We start from the raw sequence: 26,772 nt of genomic DNA on the forward strand, positions 1-26,772 counted from the left end.
ATTTGATTTCCTATTTCCTACTAATTTTTTATTCTAGTTCCCATAAACCGATATATTCGGAACAACCTGTACCTTTCTTCAACTCCATACGTGTTGGTGGAAGGGGGTATTTTTGGCAGGGCGAACTGTTATCGGTATCAACTTCAATGCAAAGTATCACAGATCCCAAAACAAAATTCTTCAGATAAAGTTGAAGATATGATGGAAATTTCTAGTAAAGTTTCCTATGAAATTCGCAGCAACAATGATAAAACTTTTATCTAATATAACTTTTATTTATTTTGGACCCTTGCTCAAAAAACACATTTACTTTTGAGCTTTGTTCAGGAATGGCGAAAGAAGTTCCATTGGCAATGGGAAAATAATTGTAGAATTTTTCTCTGCCGAAATACTGTTGAGTGTTTGAAGATACCGCAACTGAAAATTCAAAACAATCATCGTCAATACAATTAATATAAATTATTCTCGAAAGATTTTACCTGCAACGCCGATGGACTTTCGGAGATAACTTCGGAAGCCTCTTTCAAAGCACGCGCAGACTTCATTTCACCTTCAGCGGCGATTACCTTGGCTCGAGCTTCTCGAGCTGCTTCAGCTTCAGCAGCCATTGCACGCTGAAGCGCAGTTGGAAGTGACACGTCCTTTCTACAAATGAGCAAACGCGACAAATAAACATTTACATCAAAGTCGAAAGATAACAAATGTTATGCAATAAATCTTACATTTCAACACGTTCAACTTTCACTCCCCACGGATCTGTTGCCTCATCTAGTGAAACTTGCATAGTATGAGAGATCGCTTCCCTCTCAGTAAGCAGCTCTGACAGATTCCTTGTACCTAAAACATTTCGTAGAGTGGTCGCTGCTAACAATCTAGTAGAGTGACTATAATTAGCAACTTGAATCACCGCCTTCAAAGGATCACTAATACGATAATAGACAACTGCATCGACAGAGACTGTAACTGAGTCCTTGGATAAGACTTCTTGTGGAGGGACATCAAAAGACACTGTTCGTAAATCTACTTTGCAGTAGTCGTCGACACAAGGCAAGACAAAGAATACTCCGGGACCTCGTGCACCGCCACTCCTGAAAGCAAATGGTCATTAATTGAGGATAATTTCCATGATAGACTGGCAAACCTTAGGCGTCCCATACGAAATATGACTGCTCGTTCAAATTCCGATACTACTTTGAAGCAGATGAATATTGAAATTGGGAAAGTAATGACCATGACTATAATTGAAACCAGGGTCGCAAGGACCTCAATGCATCCCATGTTCTCATCTTCGGCTGAAATGATAAGGAAAACAAAATTGTTATGTCATTTATATTTTAGTTTAACGTTTCGTTTGAAAAATGCTACCTGGTGGTAAATCTTATTTCAAGGTATGAAAGGCAAATTCATAATTTATGGATGTGTGATGAACCCCACTTTGCAACAAACTAAATTTCCCAAATTAATCAGATAACCTGGCAGAATAGGAAAGGGGTGTTTATTTGCACTACAAAGGCAAGGAAAAAATTCAACTAAGCAACGCCACTTCGAAAAATATAAAATTACCCTCTCCCTGTTATCAGCCAACTAGCCTGGAACCGTTTGACACATTACTTCGGGCTAGCTCTCCCGCTCTTCCGGGAGCCTTCAAATCAGGCAATTCCTTTCACCCACAGGAAGGAGGGGGGAGGAAGAGACTTGTGGAACCCCTTACCGGTTGAGATCAATATTCTTCGAAATAAGAAGAGCCAGAACATAATGCACAATGCGATTCCAGCTGCCAGCGCTCTTCAGCATCTCTCTGACAATGTTATCTGGAGAGATCTCCCCTGTGTCTGCATAAAGCTGCTGACCAAAGCCGTCCCGCCTATCGCAAGAGATAAAGGTGTGTTCAGCATCGTCCGCCACTCCATTGCAGAACACGCAATCAGGAGATCGCGCCTTCGCAATCCTGTGCAGGTAAGACTGAAAACCTCCATGCCCGCTTAGAAGTCGAGTAAGGAAGAAATCAATCTCACCGTTGCCACGGGTCTAAATTGTCGATGAGCGGCGCGGTCCATCTGCCCCTTGGCTCATTTTGCCAAGAAAGTTGCCACTCGGTGAGGGTGCGTTGACGTTCTTCACGGGCAACCACCTCTCTTAAGTTCTCGCCCTTACGGCGGTAGATAGTTTTGCGCTCCTTGGCAAGGAGGACAACGGGGATCACTCCCGCGATCATCATCACAGCCGGTTCGGAGACGATGCGATAAGCAGACGCCACTCACAAAACTCCCCGCCCCTGCACTTGAGCAAAGCGCTTACGTTGCCCCTCCTTGTCAAAGGCATCAGTGCATACCTCCGCGACATAGAACAAAACCGACTTCATTGCTCCCATAAGGGGATGTCTCCTAGCAGATATAGGGACATTCGCCATAAGCTGACTTAAGGCCGCGAATCCAGCTGCAGCCCTGTCCGCTGTAATCAAAATCAACTTTCGTAAGCTTCAGTGGGCACTCCATGTAGAACCAATGAATTCCCAGTTGATCTCTCAAGCGACGCACTTATCATGATCAAATAGGAGTAATCACTTGGCCGACGAGAATGAAAACGAAGACATCTGGACACCAAGAACCAGTTTCGCACTGCAGAGCCAATAAAAGGAAAATTTAGGAACGTAAATATTAGGCAGGTAATCGGTTCATAAGAGAAATGTATAAATGCTCAAGGGCACAGACTGTTCAGGATGTTATATGCTCCTTGAACCTCTCCAAGATGTTATATGCACCATTAACCTCGTCCTTGTCTCTTTAGAGTTTAAAAATTCTCAGGGAGACGAACGTCTAGTGATTACTCTGGTTTCAAGCATCTTGTAGTTGATAGCTCTTGGTTTGGTCAAGCTAGTTAACAATCCAACAATGGGGGAGCTATCTTTCTCATTGGACAGCAAATGGTTTGAATAATCCTTGTGAGAATATTGGACTAGTATTGAAAATGCTCTTTTCTCACTAGCTACGCACGCACTCGAGCTGCGGTACCATGAAAAATCCCGGGCAGTCAGTGTGCATCATGACAAAAGAAAATGTAATATTGCGCAACCAGGGAAATATAAAATGCCGCAGATAGCGGCAATTTCAGAACCATAAACCACATCACATAACGGTCGACAGTTCATTCATGATAACTGCGAGCTGAAAAGGTAGAAGCCCCCTCTGATGGGTGAAATGGCTAATCATACCATGCGGATACCGACTGCGCCTCAAAACAGAAGTGAAATCATCTTGGTCATTATTGCACTCAATGGACTTGACGGCCTCCCAGCAGAGCTATTCATCGCTGCTCCTGCGGCTCTATTTTCACTTATAGAGAAATCCTGGAAACGCGATATCTTTCCCAGAAAATGGAAGTAAGAGATGATAGTTAAAGCTCCTATAAAATGCATTCTTGAGTGCGTCAATTGGCAGGGAATCTGCGTATTCCCTGCCATCGCAAAGATAACAGCTAAAGTAATCCTGGAACGTATAAAGGACCATCTTGCAAGCTTGATCGACAGAGGAACATTTATATCCTGAGGATCATTTTAGAACAGTTCGCGGAACTTAGATCTCCTCTTCATCTGCTCTTCATCGATTTCAAAAAGGCTTTGGACAGCGTGAACAGGGAGTGTATCTGAGTGCCCTTTTGAAAAGATGAAAGGAACTAATAGCAGAAAATGGAGTGTGACTACGACTGTTACTCAAAAGCTCCAAGGCTTCGGCAATACTTATCTGTGGTATATCATCTGGGTACGCTGGCCTAATATAATTTTGAATGAAGAACTTCCATCTACCAATTACAGATGGAAATATATGTGATAACCCTGTAAAATATTGTCGGGAAGATGCTGAAAGCTTGCGCTCACAGTTACATAAAGTGGAAGGTGGAGCCTTCTCACCAACTGTCACTTTGAAAAATCTAGATGGTGGTATCGGTTGTCAATGTTTGGAAAGAAGAGCAATCCTTTATTTCATATACAGTTGCGCATGTTAACAGGGTTCGTCACAATGAAGAACCTGCACATTCTCCGCCTTTAAGAAGCGCTCCAAAAACTTCTATTATGGCTTAACTTCTGAAGATTGTGGAAAGAACTAATGCTCAATAAGAAAAAAAAGGAAAATTGTTTGTTTTTTTGTTTCCTCCATATTGAAATCCAACTCACGATGCCTACGTCACCAATTTTTGTGCAAGAAATACCGGTTTCATCAAAGAAGCTTCACGTTACGAACAAATTGTGTATGGCTATTTTCCTGAAAATAGTTTATTGCACTTTCACGTGGACCAATCAATTTCTGTTAACTAGAGTTAAGCAGTCAAGAGTTCGTATTTTTTCTTGCTAATAACCCACGTCGGTTGTAATTTTGAACCTTAGTCCCACCATATACTGTGTGCCTTCATTAATTTGCAGCCCAAGATCTCCCACCGTCTGCTCAGTCTGTAGGAAGGTAGGCTGTACATCTCTATTTGTTCTTCATACAATGCCAACATCGTCAACAAAGGTCAATAGTTGAAAGGACCTTCTGATCACTTTTTCCAAGACCAGATTAAAGAAGATGCACGATAGAGCATCTCCTTGTTTTCGACCGGCATTGAAGATGAATGATCTCAAAAGTGATCCTGATGCCTTCATCTTGCCTCATACAATGGTAAGAGTCAGCCTAATCAGTCTTCCCAATTTGATCGGCCTTGAAGTCGACAAAAAGATGCTGCAATTGATAACCATATTCCAACAGTTTTTCATCGCGTGCCGCACAGAGAAAATCTGGTATGTTATTGATTTGCCTGGAGTGAACCCTCCCTGATATGAGCCGATGATGTTCTGGGCATATGGGGCCATCCTAACAAGGTATACTCAGCAACGTAATATCTCTGTAATTGCTACACTGCATAACATCCCCCCCCCCCCCTCAAGCTCCATCGTGGATTCCAATCCACGTTTCGCATTAGAAAAGGAATCTGATCATAGAGGTGCAAAGTGCGATAAAGCAACGAGAAAGGAATTTGGAGATACGGACGCTATTATGAGTTCGACAGTAAAAGCAGCAGTAAAATTGGTTATCACAGCCGACAAATTGGGCCACATGCAGACAATGGGAACAAGTATAGTATTTTTGAAAGGATGTTTCAAATGCCGTGATTGCAGTTCCATTCCCCAGCACCAACCTGCAGGTTCAGAAAGTTCGGAGAGGAAAGTCATGAAAAACTATACCGGATATCCACGATGCTCGTTGTGGAGGCAGGGTAGCAGGTGTTTGGTATATAGAACTGGGGACTTCGAAGCCCAAATTCTAATCGAAACCTATGCGGAGTTGGACATCATACAATCAATGTTAGATATGTCCTGAAGTAGAGGTTTACATTCAGTCTCCGACATTGGATACCACAGTACCTGAAAACCTTGGCTAAGTTGAGTACCTCTGTCACTCTTGGTATAAAAGAGTATACTGTGAAAGCAGATGTCCCCCAAGAGTCCGTATTACTATCCCTGCTGAGGAGCATTATGTATGATAAAATGCTTTGTCTTCTCAGTGTATCTACGGCAACGTAAGCTCGTATTACAGTTAACTGTCTGATTTCAGTTGGGAAGTAATCAAAGAATGTGGGACTTTATGGAAGTGAAAGTATTCAAGCAAACATATCATAATTTCGAATCATAGAGTGGGATCTAACCGACAAAAAAATGGAAGCAGACCATAAGAAAAACAGCATTGTCAATATCAGGGTTGATTATCATGAGATTGTTGCAAAATCGATGTATACGAATCGTCAGATAAGTCTAAGTAAGGAGTGCCATGGAACATTGCTGAACTGACGACTGGTAATCACTTCGATTGTACAGATGGTATCCGCTTGCTCACACGCTGAATCATGGATCTTTGGCTCTAAATAGCTCTTGATCAGAAAACAGTGGACAATTCGGATGATCTTTTAGTCATTGCGAATTTTCCAAGTTGAAACAAATAGCGCCCAACGTGGGACAAAGCGTTTGTTTGATTACCAAATAAACGAACTTGTGGAAGGTAGTCTATTCCAACTACCAACTTTTTTTGTTATGTCGGATTGAGATGCATTAGTTTCACGACTTTGTTTCTAGCTAGAACCCACGTGCACTTGGCATCACTTTTCAAACTTTGAGTTACACACCTTTTACCCGAAAGCAAGCGGATTAGGAATCCTTTTTTCCTACCCTACCTTATCTAAGTCTTTTCTTAAAGTGTACCTCATGGATTTGCCGTTTCTGTGTTCGTCTTTGCACTTGCCTCCCAGAAAACTCTGGATATCTGATCCTTTGCCACTTTGAATTGAAAGTGATGGTCTTCCGAGCTTCTGAAGGGTGTCCTTCTTTAACTTGGTATGAAACGGGAATCTCTTTGTTAAATTATTTCGAAAGTTTCATATTCTGTCTAGTTTGTCGGGATGATGCGATGAGTGATATGAAACATTGATAGAATACGGTGACAGTTGGCTGAAGATGTCCCTATTCCGTCCATGCTGTTTCACCCTCACTTTGCCTCGGAGTGCCTCCGCCAAACGAGGAGAAGTGACTACTCGCGACCTCCTTTTGATCCGATCAGTCATCTTGTACTGTACTACAAGGAGCAATTTAGCTGATATTTCTTCGTTTTCCAATGCACTATGTGCTGGAAAATTTCCAAGCATAGATTGTAAAAAAATTCTATGGTTGAGATAGCACAGACGGTTTCATTTTTCATAGAATTGCGGCAACAAGATCAAGTAAAACGATGAACTAAAAGACGGCCCTTAAAGTTGCCTGCGGTCGTCATCCGAAGCCCCACTCTCTAATGATGAGTGCATAGTGCTCCGCGGTTCAGTGCTAAAATCGAAAAAAGGAGGTCCCCCTTGGAAATACTAGCCCCATAATATTACTCACGGTAATGGAACTAAATTCATAGCAAACTGACAAGTGCATCGCAAGCTAGAAGCGCCTCGCAAGCTAGAAGGGCGCTCAATCGAATTAATCACGCTATCAGTAAAAAGTGAGTTGCCTTTAGCACCTTTCACGTGGATTCATATTGGGAAGCAAATTGGTCAATAAGAATGTTAGGTCTATTCCAGCTATCAATATTCATAAGCACCAGAATTAAAAGCCCTGAACTATTTCGGAGCATTGAAGTAGTAACCTTTCTCCCTATCATGTATACCCTAAATCAAAATCAACGAAAAGATGGTCTTGAGGAGGTTAAGGATAAGAAAGAAAGAGGAAAGAATCGTAAGAGAAACAAGTCGGGAAATGGGAAGCTGGACGCTCCACCTATGAAAGGTTTTGCGTATTTCTTTTACATGTTTTTTACTTTTAAACATTTGAATGTGCATTTCTCCCATTGATTTTTTCAGATTTTTAGGTTGAGTAGTTTCTGAGAATGGCCCTGTTAAAGAAATGATCATTTTCAACCCCCCTCACTTCCCACCATTCCAATAAATGTCAAAACTAAGACCGGCTTTGGAAAGTACTGGCCAAGACTGATACCCCACATGAATATATTTTTTGAAAAAAATGTGCACCCCCCTTTTGCATGAATGGGGACCCCCCTTAGATTTGACCTAGAATTAGGAAACACACGGTATGCATGAGCATTCACAGTTCCCACCATTGCACCAACTTTGGTGTCAATCGCCACAACCGTCTCCGAGAAAAATGCGTGTGACAAACAGACAGACAGGCAGACAGACGGACATACCGAATAAGGCCCTCAAACTTGCCGTCAAATGTAGACCGGATATGTTCCCGGAGCTGTTCGAAACGTGCATGTCCGAGGGTATCTTTCCTGCACCATGGAAGCGGCGGAAGCTGGTACTGCTGCCTAAGGCTGGCAAACCGCCAGGGGAACCCCCCTCCTATAGACCCATATGTCTTCTACTATGGGGAAATGTTGGAGCGGATTATTTATAATAGATTACTCCCAGTCGTTGAAAACCAAGGGGGCCTTTCAGATAGGCAGCATGCGTTCCGTAAACCCAGATCAACCATTGATGCTATCAAAATTGTTACTGGCTTGGCCGAAAATGCAATTCACGGAAGGGGTTGTACCAACCAATATTCTGTGGTGGTGACCCTAGATGTGAGCAATGCATACAACTCCGCCAATTGGAACCTTATTCGAAAGTCTCTGGCGAGGATTGGTGTTCCCACCTACCTCGCCGCTATTATCGATAGCTACTTGCACTAGCGAACACTCTGGTGTAATATCGATGGACCCAAGGAGTATGTTGTCTCCGCGGGTATCCCACAGGGCTCTGTACTGGACCCACTACTCTGGAACATCATGTATAATGATGTACTTAAGCTTCCGGTTCCGGAGGAGGCCACGGTGGTGGGTTACGCCGATGATATAGCACTGGTTGTGATCGCAAAGCATCTCGAGGATTGAAGTAATAAAAACTTGTTGTTTCTTTTCCGTTGGTGTGGGTATTTTATTCTTGCAAAAACCGATATTTCGGGAACCACTTGTTCCCTTCATCAGTACAAACAAGAATAAAATACCCACACCAACGGAAAAGAAACAACAAGTTTTTATTACTTCAATTAATTAATCGTTGGAAACACCGCATAATTTCACTCTAATCTCGAGGATGCTGAGTTGTACTCAAGCGAAGCAATCAGTGCTGTTAAGGCTTGGTTAGAGAGTGTTGGACTGGCACTCGCTGAGGAAAAGACGGAAGCGGTCCTCATCACTAAGCGCCACGCCGGTGAGTGGAAACGCGCTGCAAATTTTAGGCAATGCATATAAGCTGAGTGCGGTTTACAGAAGAACAGCCTTAAGGGTGGGTTCTGCCTTCAGGACCGTCTCAGACGATGCAGCGTTCGTCATCCCAGGAATGATGCCAATTGACGGCAACCGAAATGATGAACATTTATAACACCAGGTCCATCTCTCCCTTATCGCAGGTTAGAAAAACCGAAAGGGAGATATCCATAAGCAGATGGCAACAGCGATGGGACCAGTCAGAAAAGGGTCGTTGGACTTACAGGTTGATCCATTTCATCGGGAAGTGGCTGGAGAGAAAGCATGGGGAGATCAATTATAATCTCACCCAGTTTCTCACCGGCCATGAAGGATACCGTCATTTCTGTACAGGTTTAAATTGGACACCTCACCTATTTATTCAAACTGCGACAGGGTCCCAGAGGACCCAGCGCACGTATTCTTCCAATGTCCTAGGTTTGTGGAAGAAAGGGGAACCCTAGAGGAAAGTCTAGGTGGAGTGCTATCACCGGAAAATTTTGTCCGAAGAATGGTAGCTTGCCAGGAAGACTGCGAAAAGCAGAAGAAGTGAGGAAGGCGCGGTTACGAACCCCGCTGGAAGACGGAAAAAGACCTAGCTAAAGTAAGCTAACTCCGCCCCGTGATGTAATACCTAAAGGTGGTTCCACGGGGTAGGGGGGAGTTGGGAACAATTTTAGTGGGTAAAAATCCCACAATCTGGCATACCCAGGCCAATTTTTACACAAAACATTAAAAATTGTGTTTAGAAACTCACATAAGGAAAGATCAGAAATCAGAAGCGACACGAGGAATAAATCCAGAAATGTTTTACACTAAATATTTAAACATTTTCATTAGGGCCACGAGCCAAAAATCACATTCCCACTGTCAACAAAATATGTATAGTCCATTTATCATTCCTTACTTTTACTATCAAATATAAAATTAAATTTCACTCAAGATTCTTTCCATCTGGCCCCTTCCACGCATTACAGCTTTATCAGAATCGTCACAGTGTAACCATAAATCACTCAAAGAATTTATTACATTAATAAAAAAATAAGGCAAGAAAGTAAATTTAATTCAATAAAACTTTTAACTTTTTCTTACTCTGGATAATGCACTCGTATCGTCCTGATGTTGTTTTATGGCATTCGAACTCCATTATTTCAGATATCATTTATTGATAAGATCACGGGACTGAATTATAAGATCACGAGACTAAATTATGAGCCATCTCCTCCGCCTTATCTTTTTCAATTAAGTCAATTAAATCGGGAAAATTTCTTTCAAATATTAAAATTTTATCACTAGAAAATATTCATAATTCCGCACTTAACTACTTTGAACACATTTGGCGCCTCGAAGAAACTTTTTTATTTATTAACGGCCTTTGGCAAAAAAATCTTCAATTGAAGTAATTTCCATAAAATTCAATAGTTAGCGCTCGAATGCGTAAACGCGCTCCTACTCAACTGGAAAAAGGCTCTTGGCATTTATTTTTCTCCACTCCAGGAAAGAAAGATACAGATAGGTGGTACTTTATTCGGAGCAATTAATCTATTTCCAATCCACCCACTATTTGTGCGCGAAGACGAGATAATTTCCAAGCATATTCTTAGGAAATGCTCAAAGTCTATAGTAATCAAAATCAGAGGATGCTCATACGTGCTGTTTAGTTACATCTTGGATTTGAGAAGCTGGAAATGAACACTGATTTAAGTAGATTTAATTTGCACGTTGGAGTTGCCGTACGATTCAGGAGCTTTGGGTTGGGGGTTAAACCCGAGTCGTTTTATCTTTTTCAAATATGCAGATTTTCATTTTAACCTGATTTCACCATAGTTTCATGAAAAACAAGGCTGTCAGTGATTCGATCTGGTGAGTATAAGAAAACAAAGACTGTCTGGACGAATAAAAACACCATTAATCCTGCCGTTTTCATTCACAAACATCCTGGTAACACAAATTTTAAACAAAACAGCAATAAATACTCAAAAATACGTACCGCCACAATAGCTTCGATAATTGCCACCCATCAGCGATACAAAAAATATTTACTTTTCTTTACACAATATTACCACCATTGGCACGTTATAAACAGAAGCCACCCCCAAAGGGAAATTAATGGAAAATTATTACGTGCGAGAACCAATGTTTTCACCTGAACGAGTGATATTTCTATATACACACAAACGAAATGAGGCTATGATTGAGGATGGAAATCGTTTTCCCGTGATGATGAGATGATGCTGTGAATATTGCGGAGCCGTGGCCACCTCTTTGGCTTTCTCGGATAGAACATCACGTTCTTTACGAGAATGAGAATGATAAAAGTTTTCTTTTTGATATTTTTCCCCTCTCCCTGATCGGATCAGACTTTTTTTATCTTTTCATTTTTGCTTTGGATTTCTTCACGCTGGTATATGTTCAATTGGAGCATATTGTGAAAACAATGTTTATTTCGGACCACGGAATAGTTCTTAAATTAAAGATGAAAATAAATGTGTCAATAAATGTCGGAAAAGTTTGGATTGTATCTATAAATAGAGAGAGGAGCGTAGTTTAATGATAATATATACATTAAGGGATTATATTTGCAGTTCACTGGTTGCAATTGGTGTAGAATTCAAAGGAACCAGTGCACTTTGCTTCCTCGAATCAATTTAAAAACTTTTAAGCTAGATTCACTCAAATGCGGCACTGAAACCAAATCCTCTGTATTCAGCATTTAAAAGCATATTCAAGCTGTCACAAATGAGGTTTAAGCAAACCCCACAGCAGCAAGGGGCATGCTAAACGCGCTGAGAACTCTATCCATCCCAGCTTATATGTTTTAATTTGCTTTTTAAAACTTTCCTAATTTGCACTCCCCAGTCTTTCTGCGCCATAAAACTCAAGGATAATCAACTTACTAGACTAACGATTTTCCTACCTTTCTTAGTGTGTAACCTATTCACTGTTACCGCCATCCGATAACTCATTTAGAGATATACACCAGCATAAATCAAGCTCAGTTGAAAGAACGTCGTAGCTTGGAGCATTCAGGCCTCGTCTATTAGATTCACTGCACTATCCTGCGAATACCTATTCAGACCACTACTTGCCTACGACACTTTTGAAAAACAGAGGATGTCTCATTTAGGGAAGCCAATACCTAGGTATTTTCTCCTGAGGTCTAAGTCGGTGGGGAGTTGCATATGAAGTGCAGGCTCGTCTTGCCCTTTTCCTGACATCAACTAAAAATAGCCTAGCCCCTACCCTGACTTTCTCTTTGAAGAAGATTTGCAAAATAGTGTAAAAGTGCATGTCTCTATGCTAACCAGGCTTAGGAATCTGGATAGATTCTTTTGGGCACTTCGGTCCCACTCACTTTATATACAAAACCATACCATGGAACAACCTCCTTCTTCTTCAACCTATTCAATTCAGATTCCACTCACGTCATGTACAAAAATTTCACGTGGCCTAATACCATGCAGCGTTGGGTTCGCATTAAAATACACCCAATACCAAAAAGTGTTGTGAGAATCGGAAAAGTTACATGAAAGCAAAGTTAAAAAGGTAGTTTTCAGTGGTGGCATGTATCTTACACTGGTTACGACTTAGCCGAATAATTCAAGTTCGTTCAAAAATAATATAATCGTTAAAATTCAAATTTTAGAATTATTACTTCATCTAAGTCGTCAATTAGACTATGCGGTCAAAGGCTAGTATAGGTCCTAGAGCGAAACGTGGATTGGTACCCACGATGGAGCATAAAACCTGGGAAACCCCTGCTGAACCAACACTACCTGCTCTACTACCAATGCCTATCTCCACCTCCACGTGGTGATCGCTGGGAGTTCTTTCTTAATGAAAAACTCCAGGCAGAGAAGGATGAAGGCGAAGTCTCCCGCGACTAAAAACTTGACAACAACGTTACAAGAGATGCTGTGGACAGGGACCCGTTTCCTAGAAAAGAGTCACTATACCATACATTATAGCGGCCATCCAGTAAACCATGTGCCAAAAAAATTAAAACCTGCTGTTATCGGCTTTAAAAATATAAGTGATAAGCTATGCACACTGCGATAAGCCTGACAAATGTTCACGCCCCTACAGAGGTGACTGCAGAGTCGGAGAAGGGTACCTTCTTCCAGGCAATTGAGCAGACCCTCGAAGCCTGTCCCAAGAATGATATCAAAATCATACTTGGAGATTTCAACAGTCAAGTAGGGAGGGCGATACGTGGGCTCCAATAGCTAACATATGGATACCAACGATAACGAACTGCGGATTATTCAGTTAGCAATATCGCACGAAACGGTTGTTGGAAGTACATGGTTTGCGCCGAAAGCGGTCCACAAACATACATGGGCTTCTCCAGACGGGACCACTTTCAACTAAATTGGCCACTCAGCCTTGATGAATAAAAGAATAAATATATATATATAGACTCGGATCACAATCTAGTTGGCATAGTGCTGTGAGCTCGAATTACTATACCACCCAGAATTCCTTCTGACAATCAGGGGAAAGTAACACCTATAAAGGGGAATAGATGCCGCAATAACCGCAGTCAACAGATGTCCTGGAGATGAAGCATCAAGAAATGATCTTTACAACCGCCTGAAGAACGTTATCATTGATACAAGAAAAGTCGGAAAGGCTGGTTTGACGATGAAAGGAAACTAGCAATGAAACAGAACAGTAATGTTGCATTCTCAAAGAACGCTGGCACGCGCGGAGACTTATCACGAACTCCGTCGAGCGAAGAAGTGACTTAACAGACGGAGAGAACCAACAAGTCTGTGAACTCGAAAAATACAGGGCACCAGGCACGGAAGTTTTACCAACAAACCTCGGGTCAACGCTATCAGCCAATGGAGAACTGCGTTATGAAATTGCTTCACGCATTAACGCAACCTGGATGAAGTGGTGCTCCACAACTGGTGTTCTTTGTGATCGACGTATCAACGAACGTCTCAAATCTAAGATTTACCGCAATGTCGTCCGTCCAGTCGCTATCTATGGTTCTGAGTGTTGGCCGACTATAAAAGACAATAAACGGCGTCTTGCGGTAATGGAGACGAAGATGCTACGTTGGACTAGTGGCGTCACACGTTTAGATCACATCCGAAATGAGGATATCCGCGATCGTTATGGGGTTGCACCAATCGTGGAAAAGTTGCGAGAGAGGCGTCTTCGATGGTATGGTCACGCAATTCGTGCAAACGAGAATTCACTTGCCAAGATTGGTCTGAACATCGAAGTTGATGGTAAACGACCCAAAGGCAGACCTAAACAACGGTGGCTTGATACGCTAGATGGGGATTTAAAAGCCTCGAGGTTGCACCCAGATCAGGCATTCGATAGAGCCAAATGGTGAAGCCGATCACGACGAGCCGACCCCGCTTGTGAACGGGACAAAGGCTGAAGAAAAAAAAGTTTTGTTGATCTGTTGGTTTTTATCGCTGCCTAAAGTTGAAACTTTGCATATTTTCTTAGCGTTCATAATTCAATTCATATTACAATGAAATTATAGTTCGATTTTCGCCACTCAAATGGATAAAATTAGAATACTCCTGGAGCACTTATGATAATTGAGTAAGTTCAATTTGGTAAGACCCCGTATATAAATTTCTCACATTATGTCATATTAATTGCAATTGCATCACTATCATTTTCTATGAAGTTTGAAATCTAAATCTCTTCACTCACAAACCACATATCCAATAAACTGTGCAAAGGATGCATGCTGCAATCACAATTAGTTGTCTTTCTATAATGTTTGAATTATTTTTTTCTTTTACGCATTACTCATTGAACTTATCTGTCTCTTGAAAATGTATAGCAAAAGTGCATGGCGAGGAGGAAAATTTATATACAAATCTTCTCTATAACAATAGGAAGGATCATAAATATGTACGACAGTATTAAAAATCTGCAGTCATTCCAACTATATCAATGGAAGCTGCTATGAGGATATAAAAACGTTTCGTTTCGTTTATTTTTCACACTCAAAAAGATACTTTAGCATGATTTGCTTATAGATACATTTACTTTACCAGTTTTACCCATGGTTCAGAACCAAATCTTCCTCAAACCAATCGAAAAATTTATTGCCGTGAAATCATAAATCCTTGAAAACAATTCGAAATTGTTATGTCCTAATAAATAAGCATTTAATAGCTTAACTGCTCTGTTTGGTAGATAATTATTCGAACTTGTGTCGAGGGTAACAAATTCCACGTTCAACATTTTTTTTGGGATTTTTTCAATAATATATCTATTAAGAAATAATTAAAAAAAAAATGTTGTGATTCCTGAAAATATCTTGATGTTATAAAATGCTTTGCCATTATCAAGACCTGATCCAAAGAGAATCGTAAAATTTATGAAAATTTCTTCCAAATTGTGGGTTGTTTTTCTGCTAGGGATAGGACGATTGTTGTTGAAATTGATTAAATAGAGTTGATGCAAGCACAAGATAAAAGAGTAGGCTTCAAAGTATCTGTAGAAGGGCAATGCCATTAGAAATTACTAAATTGATGCAATTGCGAACAGAAAGTTAAAAGGATTCAAATATACTTGACTGAGAAAAATTTCCTTTGTCATAGAAAGAAAATGAGAATATTCATGGTCCTTAAGCGTTCAAATCTTAATACGATACTCTAAGGCAAAAAATCTTCCGGGGATTATATTAGTGAATGCATTCAAACAAGAACTTTTCGGAGAAAGTTCGTTAATGCTTTCTTGGGCTGGCTGCTTGGGGAGAAAATAATGCAATTATAGAAAAATAAATTATTCAGATATCCCAGAAGATTATTCGCTGTACAGAACAAGCTCTAGTAAAATGTAGACTAGAGAAAAACAACAAACAATATCTAGATACAGAAAACATCCTCTGGATATTGATTTAATAGAAAATATTTAAACACTGATTAAATTTAAGCTTTAAAGGAAAAGGCTATATTAAATCGAAGAAACCATTATCGTAAGCTGGAAAATATGGAAAGAATTTCCACCATAATTCGCAAAAAGATTGACTGACATTTGTTGTGTTCGCCTTTCTCGCAGAAGACGGAGAATTTACTGACTCACCTTATCCTGTTCATTGTCATCAATAATTTGCTTTATAAATTTTCTTCGTGCTTAGGGTAACGCCAAGCATAATAATTTTGCTGGATTTTCTTACCCTTCACTCCTGGGCACCGATTCTATCAATTATGGTTTTATAAGAAAAACTATTTTTTTTTATCAGTTTTATTTTTTTAGATAAGCTCGTCCTTCGTCTTAAACTTTAAGGATAACAGGAGTGCGTGTACCTAATTATATTTCGTCTTGAGTTTAAAGTTTTGTAGAATATGATTTAGATTCAAATCTATCTACTACGGTTGCCCGTCTATCTGGCTGCCTGCCCGTCCGCATATTTTCTCGAAATTTAGCAAAAGGACTCAGGAGAGAAAATTTTCTATACATGCAAAAGGGAAATGTGAAACTTTCTCATAGCGTAATTATTGTTCAAACGTATGGGAGAAAGGATTCAAAATGTCCATAACTTTATGCTAGCATGAAATCTAGGCTCCACTTCTATATCTGCTACATGTGGAAAATGACTACATATAATTGATTTACTGCAAATACAATGATTCCAAATAGTTGCCTGTTTGGAACCCATTATTAGACTGATCACGATAAAGTTTCTGCGAAAAATATATATATAATTATAATACACGCAACGCAGATATTTTCAACGTGCCCTTCGCGGAGCTCGTACTCTACTTCCATTGCCCGATTCCTAGAGTCGAAGTTATAACGCTCAACAACTCGATCCTTCAAACTTCTCATCTTTAAGTAGTTTTAAGCATAAGTTATGGGTTCTGCTTTCTCCTCCTCCTGATGGCAATGAGTAACTGGAGTGTATTTTGTTTATTATTCGTTACAAAACTAAAACAAGTCGGGAAACCGGAAGCTAAACGCGTCAAGCATAAAACGTTTTGTGATTCACTATATGAGGAGCGATCAGTGCATAACAGTTCCGTGTGTACATAGTTAAAACTTCCATTGCGCTCCATTTTTTAGAAAGCCATTTACACAATTAGTTTAATGGAAAGCACTGTATTGGTAATAATCAAGCATATACGCTTCACACGGAGAGTTCAATATTATTAGCAAATGTGAAGAAATTAACCTACTAAAGATACAAACAAGTCGGAATACCGGAAGTTGGTGCTTCGGATATGAAGGTTTTATGTGCATCTTATGTAAGAAACTTTCTGCACATGTTTCCATTCAAATATGGCTAAACACCACACCAAATATTGCTTCATTTTCAGTTTACAAGATATAAGTGCATATTACAGAGATAGATATGATACTGACCCTAAAGAAACAAACATTGCATATAACAGTTATATTGCTCTCAAACTTCCCAAGCCATGCTTTATGCTATCCTTTATGCTTCTGTCAAATTTTATACTTCTAACGTAATCTTCAGGGGGGTTTCCAGCGAAATGTCTAAAATACACTATTGTAATTTTATTTGTGCAGATTTCGGAACGGGATGTATTTGAAGGCCTGGATTACGTTTACATATGTCACTGTGATTTTTTTTCAGATTTTTTGATTGGATAAATTTTGAGAATGAGACCTGTCACACTTTTGAGGGTCATATGTTGAAGCCTCACTCGCCGACTTTCCACTAGACATCAAATTTTCGAAAAGTACTAGTAGAACCCTTTCATTTGATATCCCACATGACTATATTCTGTGAAAAGAAATTCTGGGAGGTCCTTTCGCCCCCCCCCCTTAAGCTCATCACAAAATGGCGCCACTAGCTATACGTAAAGGGATTCACAGACCACTAGTTCTCACCAAATTTCGTGACAATCAGCATAGCCGTTTTCGAATAATTCGGATGTGACAGACAGACATCGAATCGATTCTAATAAGGTTTTTTTTTCACCCGAAACCTTAAAACGACCCTGGAGAACAGTGACTAGCCTAAGGTGCAGCTTCTAATCATGTGCAACACTCTGTAAAAGGAAAGATCGGGCGATTATTGGTGAAGACAAAAGAATGCGAGAGCGATGGACGTCCTATTTTAGAAATTAACTTAACCTTCCACCGACAATTCAACCACGCGAATCAAGATTTGTTGGCGAACAAGACATTAATCCTCTAGCGCTGGAGAATGAAGAATCAGAAAAACTATAAAGCACCGAGTATTGATGAAATCTTACCAGAACTCATTAAACAGGAAGACCATCTATAATCCGGTTCGTAAAATTTGAATCCACAAATTGCACTCCGAAAATTAGAGAGATAGATTATTGCCTGTAAAACCTTAACAAATATTAAAACGGCAAATTAGTATGAATACCAACACAACGACTGGCGATGCGATTTATAGTTTGTTTGAGTAATTTACAAGCATGGAGAGAGTCAGTAATGATAGCAACTTTCTCTTAACCCATCTTGAAAGTCGCCTTGATGGCCTGAAGCACGCCAAAAGTTCAGCCGCTAAAACCGAACTGACACCCAAGGAAAAACGCGAAACCTGTGTCATATCCGGACTTACCACCACACGGTCAGACCCACCACGCATGAACGCAGTATCAGACGCTAGGACAAGAAAACCCCTTGATTCGAGTTCCTCCACCGACCTGCCATACTCAGTCGACACCTGGACTCTACCCCCCAAATCATACGAATCTTATTAGAGGTTGCGGGAATAACATTGGGAATTATAGTGTCGAATAAGCTCCGGAACGACTTATTGATCGTGGAGAGACCACTTCCAGCATCCGGGTTTTGAACCACAAAATGGTTTTTGGGATTTCTTTACTTTACTTTAAGGAACTCTTTGGCTGCCAGGAGGGACCTTCTGAAACAGAGAAGCGATTTCTGGGTTAACAACAAAATCTGGTGCAATGGGATGGTTCGGGTCAGCCCCAAGCATCTTCTCAGAATACAAGCAGCTATTAAGTTCAGTTTGTTTTCAAAGTATTTTGGTGAATTCATAGTGAACGTAGGGCAAAAATATAATGGACCTTACCACAGATCTATAGAGATTGATGACCTTATGGGGTGTGAGACCTCCAGAAAAACCAGTTGAAAAATTAATCCACCTGCCCGCCTTTAGCATTTTAGGAATAATGGAGTTCAAGTGGTCTTTGATCGAACACGTTCTCGTTATCGTGATGGATTTGACATGGCCAAGGTTAAGATTATTAATTTTGAAGAGGAGGGGTGTTGCCTGCTTCTCATAATGATATAGATTGGGATTTGGTTATGTTGATTGGTAGACCCAATCTTCGGGGCTCATCAACAAACGCATTTACCTGCCTTTGCAAACATTTGGAAGTCGAAAACCAATGGTCTCCAGTGACCGAAATGATGAAGTCGTCCACATATTGGATGTTTTATAGACATCAAACAACATTGGAATTAAGACGCATCCTTGGGGAATGCCATTTCCAACTTGAACGCTGTCCAGCCGTAGTTGTAGGCGCCGGCTGGACATTATCCTTGACCCCCATAAAACAATTTCACCCGGAAAGCAGAAACGTGACATTATGGCGCTAAGCGATCAACCTTGTCATAGGCATTCTTCACATCTAGCACCATAGCCAACACCTGCTGACCTTCACCTTTTGCTATCGAAATGTGCAAAAGAATATTATTGATGCAAGCAGACGTACCGACGTGCAGACGTCCTGCTGAATACGCATGGCAATTAGCAGGCAGGACTTTGTATTTACCAATGAAATTATTGACACGAACCAGTGATGAGTACATTGTTCTATTTCTCATAAAAGGTGAGGAGCCTACCAAAGGCCGTATTGAACTCCCTGTTGGAGATACTGAGAGGGAGATAGACTGACACGATCAAGAAATTAAAAGCAAGGTTGAATTTTTCAGCTATGACAATATCATAATCTGAAACATAGTTGACTTGGCGGAAACGAATGGGCTTGCGGAGCACCAATGACCCCACCATAGTTGTCTTCCCTAAACTTTTCTATTAGATTAAAATCCGAAAGAGGCTTTGAGAGGAGAGGATGGTTAATAGTATAAGTTCATGCAGGGCAAGAAATTGTTGCTATTAACATAATATTCTATGTTTGATTTATTTGACCTTAGACTTTGAATATTATACTGAAGTATTTTCGCCAATGCTACCAAGAGAAATTAAGTGATCATTTTCCAAGTTTTAACTGTCTTCATGATGTCAGAGACCTTACTCTTAAGCTCCTGATCGCCTAATCTTATAACAGTTTCATTGAACATTCATAATAATTTGCCAATTTCTCTCTGGTACTTCGTTACTAAAATGCACAAAGGATTCTCAAGCCCTCTCAGGAGACAGAGGCCGTTGAGTTGAAAACATTAGGAAGTGTTGCTGCTCGGGCCTTCAGCTGGGGCAAGCCCGGACTTCTCTTCTTTACAACATTACTAAACTTGGCTAAGCCTCTGGCGACCCTATTAATGTTCAGAGTGGTACTTTTTGTACTGGAGTTTCCTTTATTGAGAAAAGAGGGGAAATAACTATCATGGCTATCCGAACTTTGCAGTGGGGTATAATAATTGTCTGACTCACGAGCAGCTTCTATGTTTCTAATCGAAGCAATTTCTACATTTTTGACATAATCTACCCATTTAGGGCATCTCCTATTCCTAGCGTTGTGAGAAAACTCCGCACACGATAGGTATTTTTTGACCTGACATTTTCCTAAGCAATTTTCTGCGGCATAATTAAGATATCTGGAGGTACGCGCCTTGCAAAATTTGTTGATGTGGCCCGGTCTACTACACTTAAGACATTGTTAGTTGTTAGTTCGAAGTAGGAAACCTCCACTTTCGTGTAGGCAGAAAAGATATGATCAGGTAAGTCGTTCCTCAGTAAGGTTACCCTCTCAGTGGTCGAAGGCATTCTATTACCACCCAACTCACGACATTTACGAGTTAGCCTCTCAATATTAACAATTTTTATCGAGGATTCCGTATTTACAATGTCTGCATGTCGTAGCAGAGGGGGATGTTTTTGATCACCCCATATCTGTAGACACATCTGAAAGTTATAAAGGCTCTGAAACCCAGGGAGGTCAAACGGTCATCCCGGACCAGCCTAGCAGCACGAACAGGATCCTTGAAGAGGTCTTTCCCGCTCCTCCAACTGGCCTGTACAGAAAGGAACGCGTTCTGAATACCATGATGTAGCTGCAGTGAGTTTAAGGAGGAGGAACAGTTTCTGGAATTTTAATTCTTTCAACTAGGACCGAATAACTTTTCCTCTGGGTTGCGAGATCATACAAGAGCGGGACTTTCGCTTTATTATTAGGAGTCTGGTCCACTAAATTTTGGAGAACCAAGTTTAGAGCTGGTGTCTAGATGATTCAAGTGGTTAGAGCGCTGGGCTATTCGAAGGTGGGGGACAATTCCCTGATAAGATTAGTGGTAAAAACTTCGGCAGTTTTTAGGATATTGACAGAAAACTCATCTGCCACCACAGAATACGCCACAGCAATTGTTGGCTCACTGAGTACAACTTTAGGAACAAGGTTGGAAACAAGGCCCTCCGAGGCAGTATCAGGATAAACCTCCCTTTATGTAGGCGTTAGGCTAGATTACGGAGCAAAAATCCCGAAAACCTACGAAAGCACAATCCAATACGCCTCGCAAGAAATACCAAAAGAGTGACGCACAAAACGACCAACGGAGAAAATTCAAGTAATTCGAAAGGATCACATCAGAGGACAAAGGACCAGAAAAAATAGTATGTAAATAGCAGGAAACCAAGTGGACCGTAGAGTGACCGAAGTGGACTGTAGAGCCTCAACGGCAACGGCGATATATCATATATTTGCATTCAATTTCTGCAATCATCTTTAGAGGGTTTGTCGCTTTACTTCGAAGAATCATTTCCAAGAAAATCTTGATGATAGGATCTTCTACATGAAGGTTCTAACCATTTAGCGTGACCAACTGTCATGTGAGCATAATCGCTCTCCCGACCCTGATTGATTTTGAGTAGCGTAACAGTACTAGTTTATACTGAGGCTCACCATTCATGCCTGTGGATACGAGGCCAATTTAACATATCTGCCAGAATTAAGCTGCGGCCCACGAGTTGTTAGGCGCAACTCCACTCATTGATCCAATAAGAAGTTTTGCCCGCGATAAAGGCATAACAGCAACCACCATGAGACCCCCACACAGAGGCGAACCGCCAACAATTTGGCTGAAAACACACCTTCCACTCTGTGGCAACAAAAAACCTCCGATGGCAGTTCGCAGCGAAAACCGTTTCAGACGACACACTTGCAGATGCAGGGCTGATCACTCTCCTCAAGTATGTGGGGATAACACTGCCCAACGGTGAACATCTTGCCCTTTCATTTGAGTTTATCTGGGCTAACAATGGCTACTTTGCCCAAAGCTTCACGATTATCCTTAATGCTTAAAAGCTTTGCAGATGAGGTCTGAATAACTTGCTTCCTGCACGAGATGTGATAACAGAATAGTGGAAAATTGTCGTGGACTTATGAATCTAATTCTCGAAAGTTTTTTATTTGGTATTAGTATTATTAACGGTCATAAGGTTTATATGTATGTCTATGCTCAACGAAAAGGACTAATCAAAGAACTTGTTTTAAACTTCCCTTGAAAAATTGTTTGAAAGGCAGCACCCGACCCGAGGTGTTGACTTCCGGTGTTGCACAATCTACTTTGATTAAGGCAAAAGTTGAGAAAAAAGTTAGGAATTAACGGCATCTTAGATATCTTATCCCATTTACAATATTTAGTCAATCACTGATGTTGAGTATCGCAGACTCAGCTCATTAAAGGTACTGATAGTAGCACTGTAGCAACACCCGGTCTTAAGAGAAAGTGCTCAAGAGGATATTTGGATAACTTTTAATCATTTCTGAGCAAAATATTCTAGAGTATTACCAAAAGACTCCATATTCTACAAACACAAAAAAAGGATTCACAACTCACCACGAATTTTGTATCTTCTCCTATAAATTCCATTTTCTGCCATTTGTTCTTGAAAAGGCGGTAAATTAGTTTCGAAAGTGAGGGCAAAATCAATTTTCGTTAGTCTTTTTCAGCGCACGTTTGTCATCTTATTCTTTTTGAATTGAACTACTGTTTAACATTCACATATGCACTCATACAAACTACCAATTGTTGCACACCTTTGCACAATAATAATCGGAAAACATTCAGAACTACTCCACCCGTAAGATTGGGGAAAAAGTTTTTCCAAAAATTGCAATCTATTCGCAAACTGCACAAATTCGCAACTAACACCGACCTAAAACACATCAAAATGTCGTGTGTTTATATTAAAATGTTAAAATTCACGACAACTTCCCCTTTGGAAACGACGGTTTCAATGTATGTATTTTTAAGCCAATATACACTATTGGAAATTGTTGCTACTGTTCTGTACAATGTACGTTTGTACGTCCGTGAACGACGGAATGAATAATAAGAAAAAATAACAAAAAATAAAACACACATTGTTCAAGTTAATTTTAGAAATCCGAGGAAAAACATTAGATATAAAATAACATAAACATTGTACCCTCACGCTGGTTATGGAGGATTCAAAAATGATTTGAAGTGAATTTTCGGAAAAATGTACAGGCCTGGATTGAAAAGTATTTAAAAATAAATACACTTTGATCAACAGTTTATGATAGGAAGGAGGAAGCCAGGGGATGGGGAATCGGGGATAAGATACATAAACCGATTTCTGAATTGGATATGCAGACTCGGGAAACCTGCGTGATTCCATCAACAACCAAAATACTGGCAAATTGTAATGGAGTCATTTCATATTTGACGCAAGTACACCTACATTGCTCGGTAATAAATCAATAGCATCAAGAATGGAGAGTGCAGTACAATTTCCTCATTTGCACGTGCGGTGGATGCTTTAAAAATAACTCCATTGAAATCCGAATTAATAATAAAGGGATTTTTTAAAAAAATCCAAAGAAAAGACATGGCGGAGAAATATGTTAAACCGATAAGTTAACTATAGGGGGAAACTGGTTGAGCATAAAAGTTCCTATAAAACCATGGCACTCAATTTGGGCCCAGTTAATCTAAATCTAATTTAACCGTGTTCGCATTCAAAACAGTTTTATTGCATCAGTTCCTCTTATATCATTAACAGAAAGTACAGAATAAATCACTATTCTGAATGACGCGATCAAATGAGGATGACCCTCAAAAGAATATATCCTCATTTGGCACTTCTTTCCGCTTCCGCGTTTATTGAGAAATGACTATGGGCTCCACAGCATGCTTCGAATTTCACATCCAATCAAGACTAATATAGATCTTTTTACAATTACAGTCTTCTTATTAAAACGAAGCAGGTAAGGATCGTCATGCCCTCTTAAAAAGCCGGATATTCCACAAGTCTACTGCATGGTGGCAGTAACCGCTAATAAATAATCTAAAGCAACTCCAACTCAAAGAGGAAGTGGATAACCCAAAAAGAAACGAAATGAGTTGAATGAAAATTAGACTTAATAATAGGAAAAGAACAAAAGGATTAAATCTATATAATGATGATGTTAGAAAAAGTAATAAAGTAAGAAAGACTCCGTCGTAGCCGACATAAGCCCGGTTGTGAAAGAAGCAGGATTTAGTAGCTTCGGTCCGAATAACTAAAGGCTACCGTAAATGTCTCGAAAAGGGGAAAGAGAATTAATTTAAGGACTAGTACCGATAGACTGCTGGAATATGCTTCAGTAAGTCGGCATAATTTCCAGCCCATTGACGTAGGGTAAATCCTCCAGCCTTTAACAGCTTCATCATCTGATCGACCAAATCCCTTACTTCATCCATCGTCTCAACTCTAGATAGAAGATTGTCCACGTAAAAATCTTTCTGCAGCAATGGGGAACTTATGTCCTGTGTCCTTTGCTAATTGAATTAGCTTTCTAACCGCAAAGAAGGTCGTTGAAGTTTCCCCAAACTATACTGTTGTCTGCACATATGCTTGTTCGTGCTTGGCCTGTATAGTACCCGTTGGAAGTTCCTATGACACGGCTAGATTTTGATTGTCTTGCAGCTTAGACCCAGTATGCAATAAATCATTCAAACTCGAACCGCTCGTTGGGGCTGCTGACGCGCCATAAACTGGTCGTATCTTGCTTGTCGTGCTCTCCGTTTTGATGACAGGGTGATTTGGGAGGTAATATACATCTTTATTCTTTCCGATAAGTGCCTTTACCCGTTCCATATGGCCCATATCTATGTATGCTTGCATTGCCTTGTGATATCCTATTCGCAATTCTCCATTCTTTTCCAGTTGTCTTTCCAGATTTTCAAATCATATTAATGCCCTGTTTCTCGAATTTCCTAGCGGCACTAACTTTGAATCGTCCTTGAATGATATGACCGCATACCTCCCGTCCAATTCACGTCGGACCATGCTCCTCGTCTGTAGCGGTCTCCGAATCGAAGAATTGTTGTAGCACAGAATGGAATTCTGCCGTGAATATGTTAGATAGATAGAAGACGATGAACTACGTCTGGGATCCAGGGCCAACCAGTGCCCTTCGAACTAAAGGCTTGCCAATTTGGCTTGTTGCTCTTACAAGAGCAGTTGCTAGTAGTACGCATGTCCCGCCTGATTTTCCCATGGACTGGCAGGTTGAGTTTGCACTTACTATCTTTTTAAGGTGTAACATGATATGATGTCCTATATTTCACTCCAAACACTGTACTTTCCTCTTGCACTTCCGTGTATCGCTGTGTTATAGACAATTCCCGCATATTTTGGACTGTCTTACGAAGCCGTTTCTTTCCTTAGCCGCCAGTTTCCTGAATTCTTCACAAGAAAACATCAGGTGTTTTCCATGGCTACCTTTCGTTTATATTCTTCAAAACCGCAAAGCATGTCGCTATCGAAACTCCGCATTATTATTCGAATTATCATAGGATCCCAGTAAGAGAACGTATACCCCAATTTGCTCAACCCAGCCAAGCAGTTCCGTATCGTGTTGTACATCTCTATTACATTGTTAAAAGATTTGTAGCCAAGTTTTTTCACGTCGAGGATTGTGTTCATGTATTCACAGGCCGCTTTACAATTCGCAGTTGCCGCTGCATAGCTACAGGTGTGCTACGACTTCCTTCCCTTCCCCTTTCAGATACCCCAGTAGGTGTTGCAGCTTTTAGATGCTGCCAATCGATGGGTTATTGCCTATCACAGCTTTAAACAGCTCTAAAAATTGACACTATTCGTTGCTGATTCCAGAGAAGCTGGGAATTTGTTTTGGCAGATCATCAGGGAGGATATGTGGGGGACATTCCTCTGCGAATGCTTGATGAGATCCCTCCACTGCTCCCCGATTATCGGCGTTCCCCCGCGGATCCATAGCGGAAGCTCCTCCTTCGTTCCTGGGCTTGATCGTTTGCGATCATGTTCTTAAGTTTGGGGCAAAACTTTCCCTCCACTTCCTCTTATACATCGCAGTACTGGCTATCGCTTTAAGCAGACCAAGTAGTTTGCGATGATTGTCTTTAAGGCTTCTAGCCCTCCCAGTTTCCCAACCAGGTACTCTTCAGGCTTCCACGATGCTCTATCCTACCTATAATTCCTTACGAAAGTCCAGTTGCTTGGAGATCTTCGTGTAGTCTTTCAGGATGGTTTCGGTCATGTTTTATAATGAGTTGATTAGACTTCGATTATTATGAGACTTTAAAACTGGGATAATAAAGGAATCTGGTGTTTCTAAGGAAGCGAAATTGTACTAGGGTTATATGATACAACCGCTATTTACAATTACAGGCTCGATGGACCAACTGTTGGAAGCTGGTCTTTGTACCGCTCCAGTATCTAGACCACGCTTGAGGATAATAATATTACTTTCAATGGTTGTAGGAAGTAATATTACTTTGAAGAGGGTTGGAAGGGAATATAGTTAAAGCCAGTATTTCCACCGTTAGTGCTTTATTCAACTTATTTTCTTACATTCTAAACCGCCCATATATACTTACAACAGTTTGTTTTTAAAAT

General features: G+C 40.5%; 1 protein-coding gene across 3 annotated transcripts in view; it reads right to left on the bottom strand.

Moving 5' to 3' along the window:
* Positions 1 to 259: 259 nt before the first annotated feature.
* The window catches only part of LOC119655368 (band 7 protein AGAP004871-like), a 42,326-nt gene continuing 15,813 nt past the window's right edge, over positions 260 to 26,772 (bottom strand). The window contains exons 1-5 of one of the 3 annotated variants that reach the window (XM_038061232.1): positions 10,744 to 11,021; positions 1,142 to 1,292; positions 723 to 1,088; positions 480 to 645; positions 260 to 417 (exon numbers count right to left, since the gene is read on the bottom strand). In XM_038061232.1, the coding sequence (XP_037917160.1) occupies positions 307 to 417; positions 480 to 645; positions 723 to 1,088; positions 1,142 to 1,292; positions 10,744 to 10,774 (825 nt within the window). In that variant the 5' untranslated portion in view covers positions 10,775 to 11,021 and the 3' untranslated portion in view covers positions 260 to 306. Of the gene's footprint in view, positions 418 to 479; positions 646 to 722; positions 1,089 to 1,141; positions 1,293 to 9,845; positions 10,178 to 10,743; positions 11,022 to 26,772 lie in introns of those variants that run through there. The other 2 variants (XM_038061231.1, XM_038061230.1) reach the window with 2 other exon arrangements.

This window comes from Hermetia illucens, chromosome 4 (genome assembly GCF_905115235.1).
Source record: "Hermetia illucens chromosome 4, iHerIll2.2.curated.20191125, whole genome shotgun sequence".
NCBI lineage: Eukaryota > Metazoa > Arthropoda > Insecta > Diptera > Stratiomyidae > Hermetia > Hermetia illucens.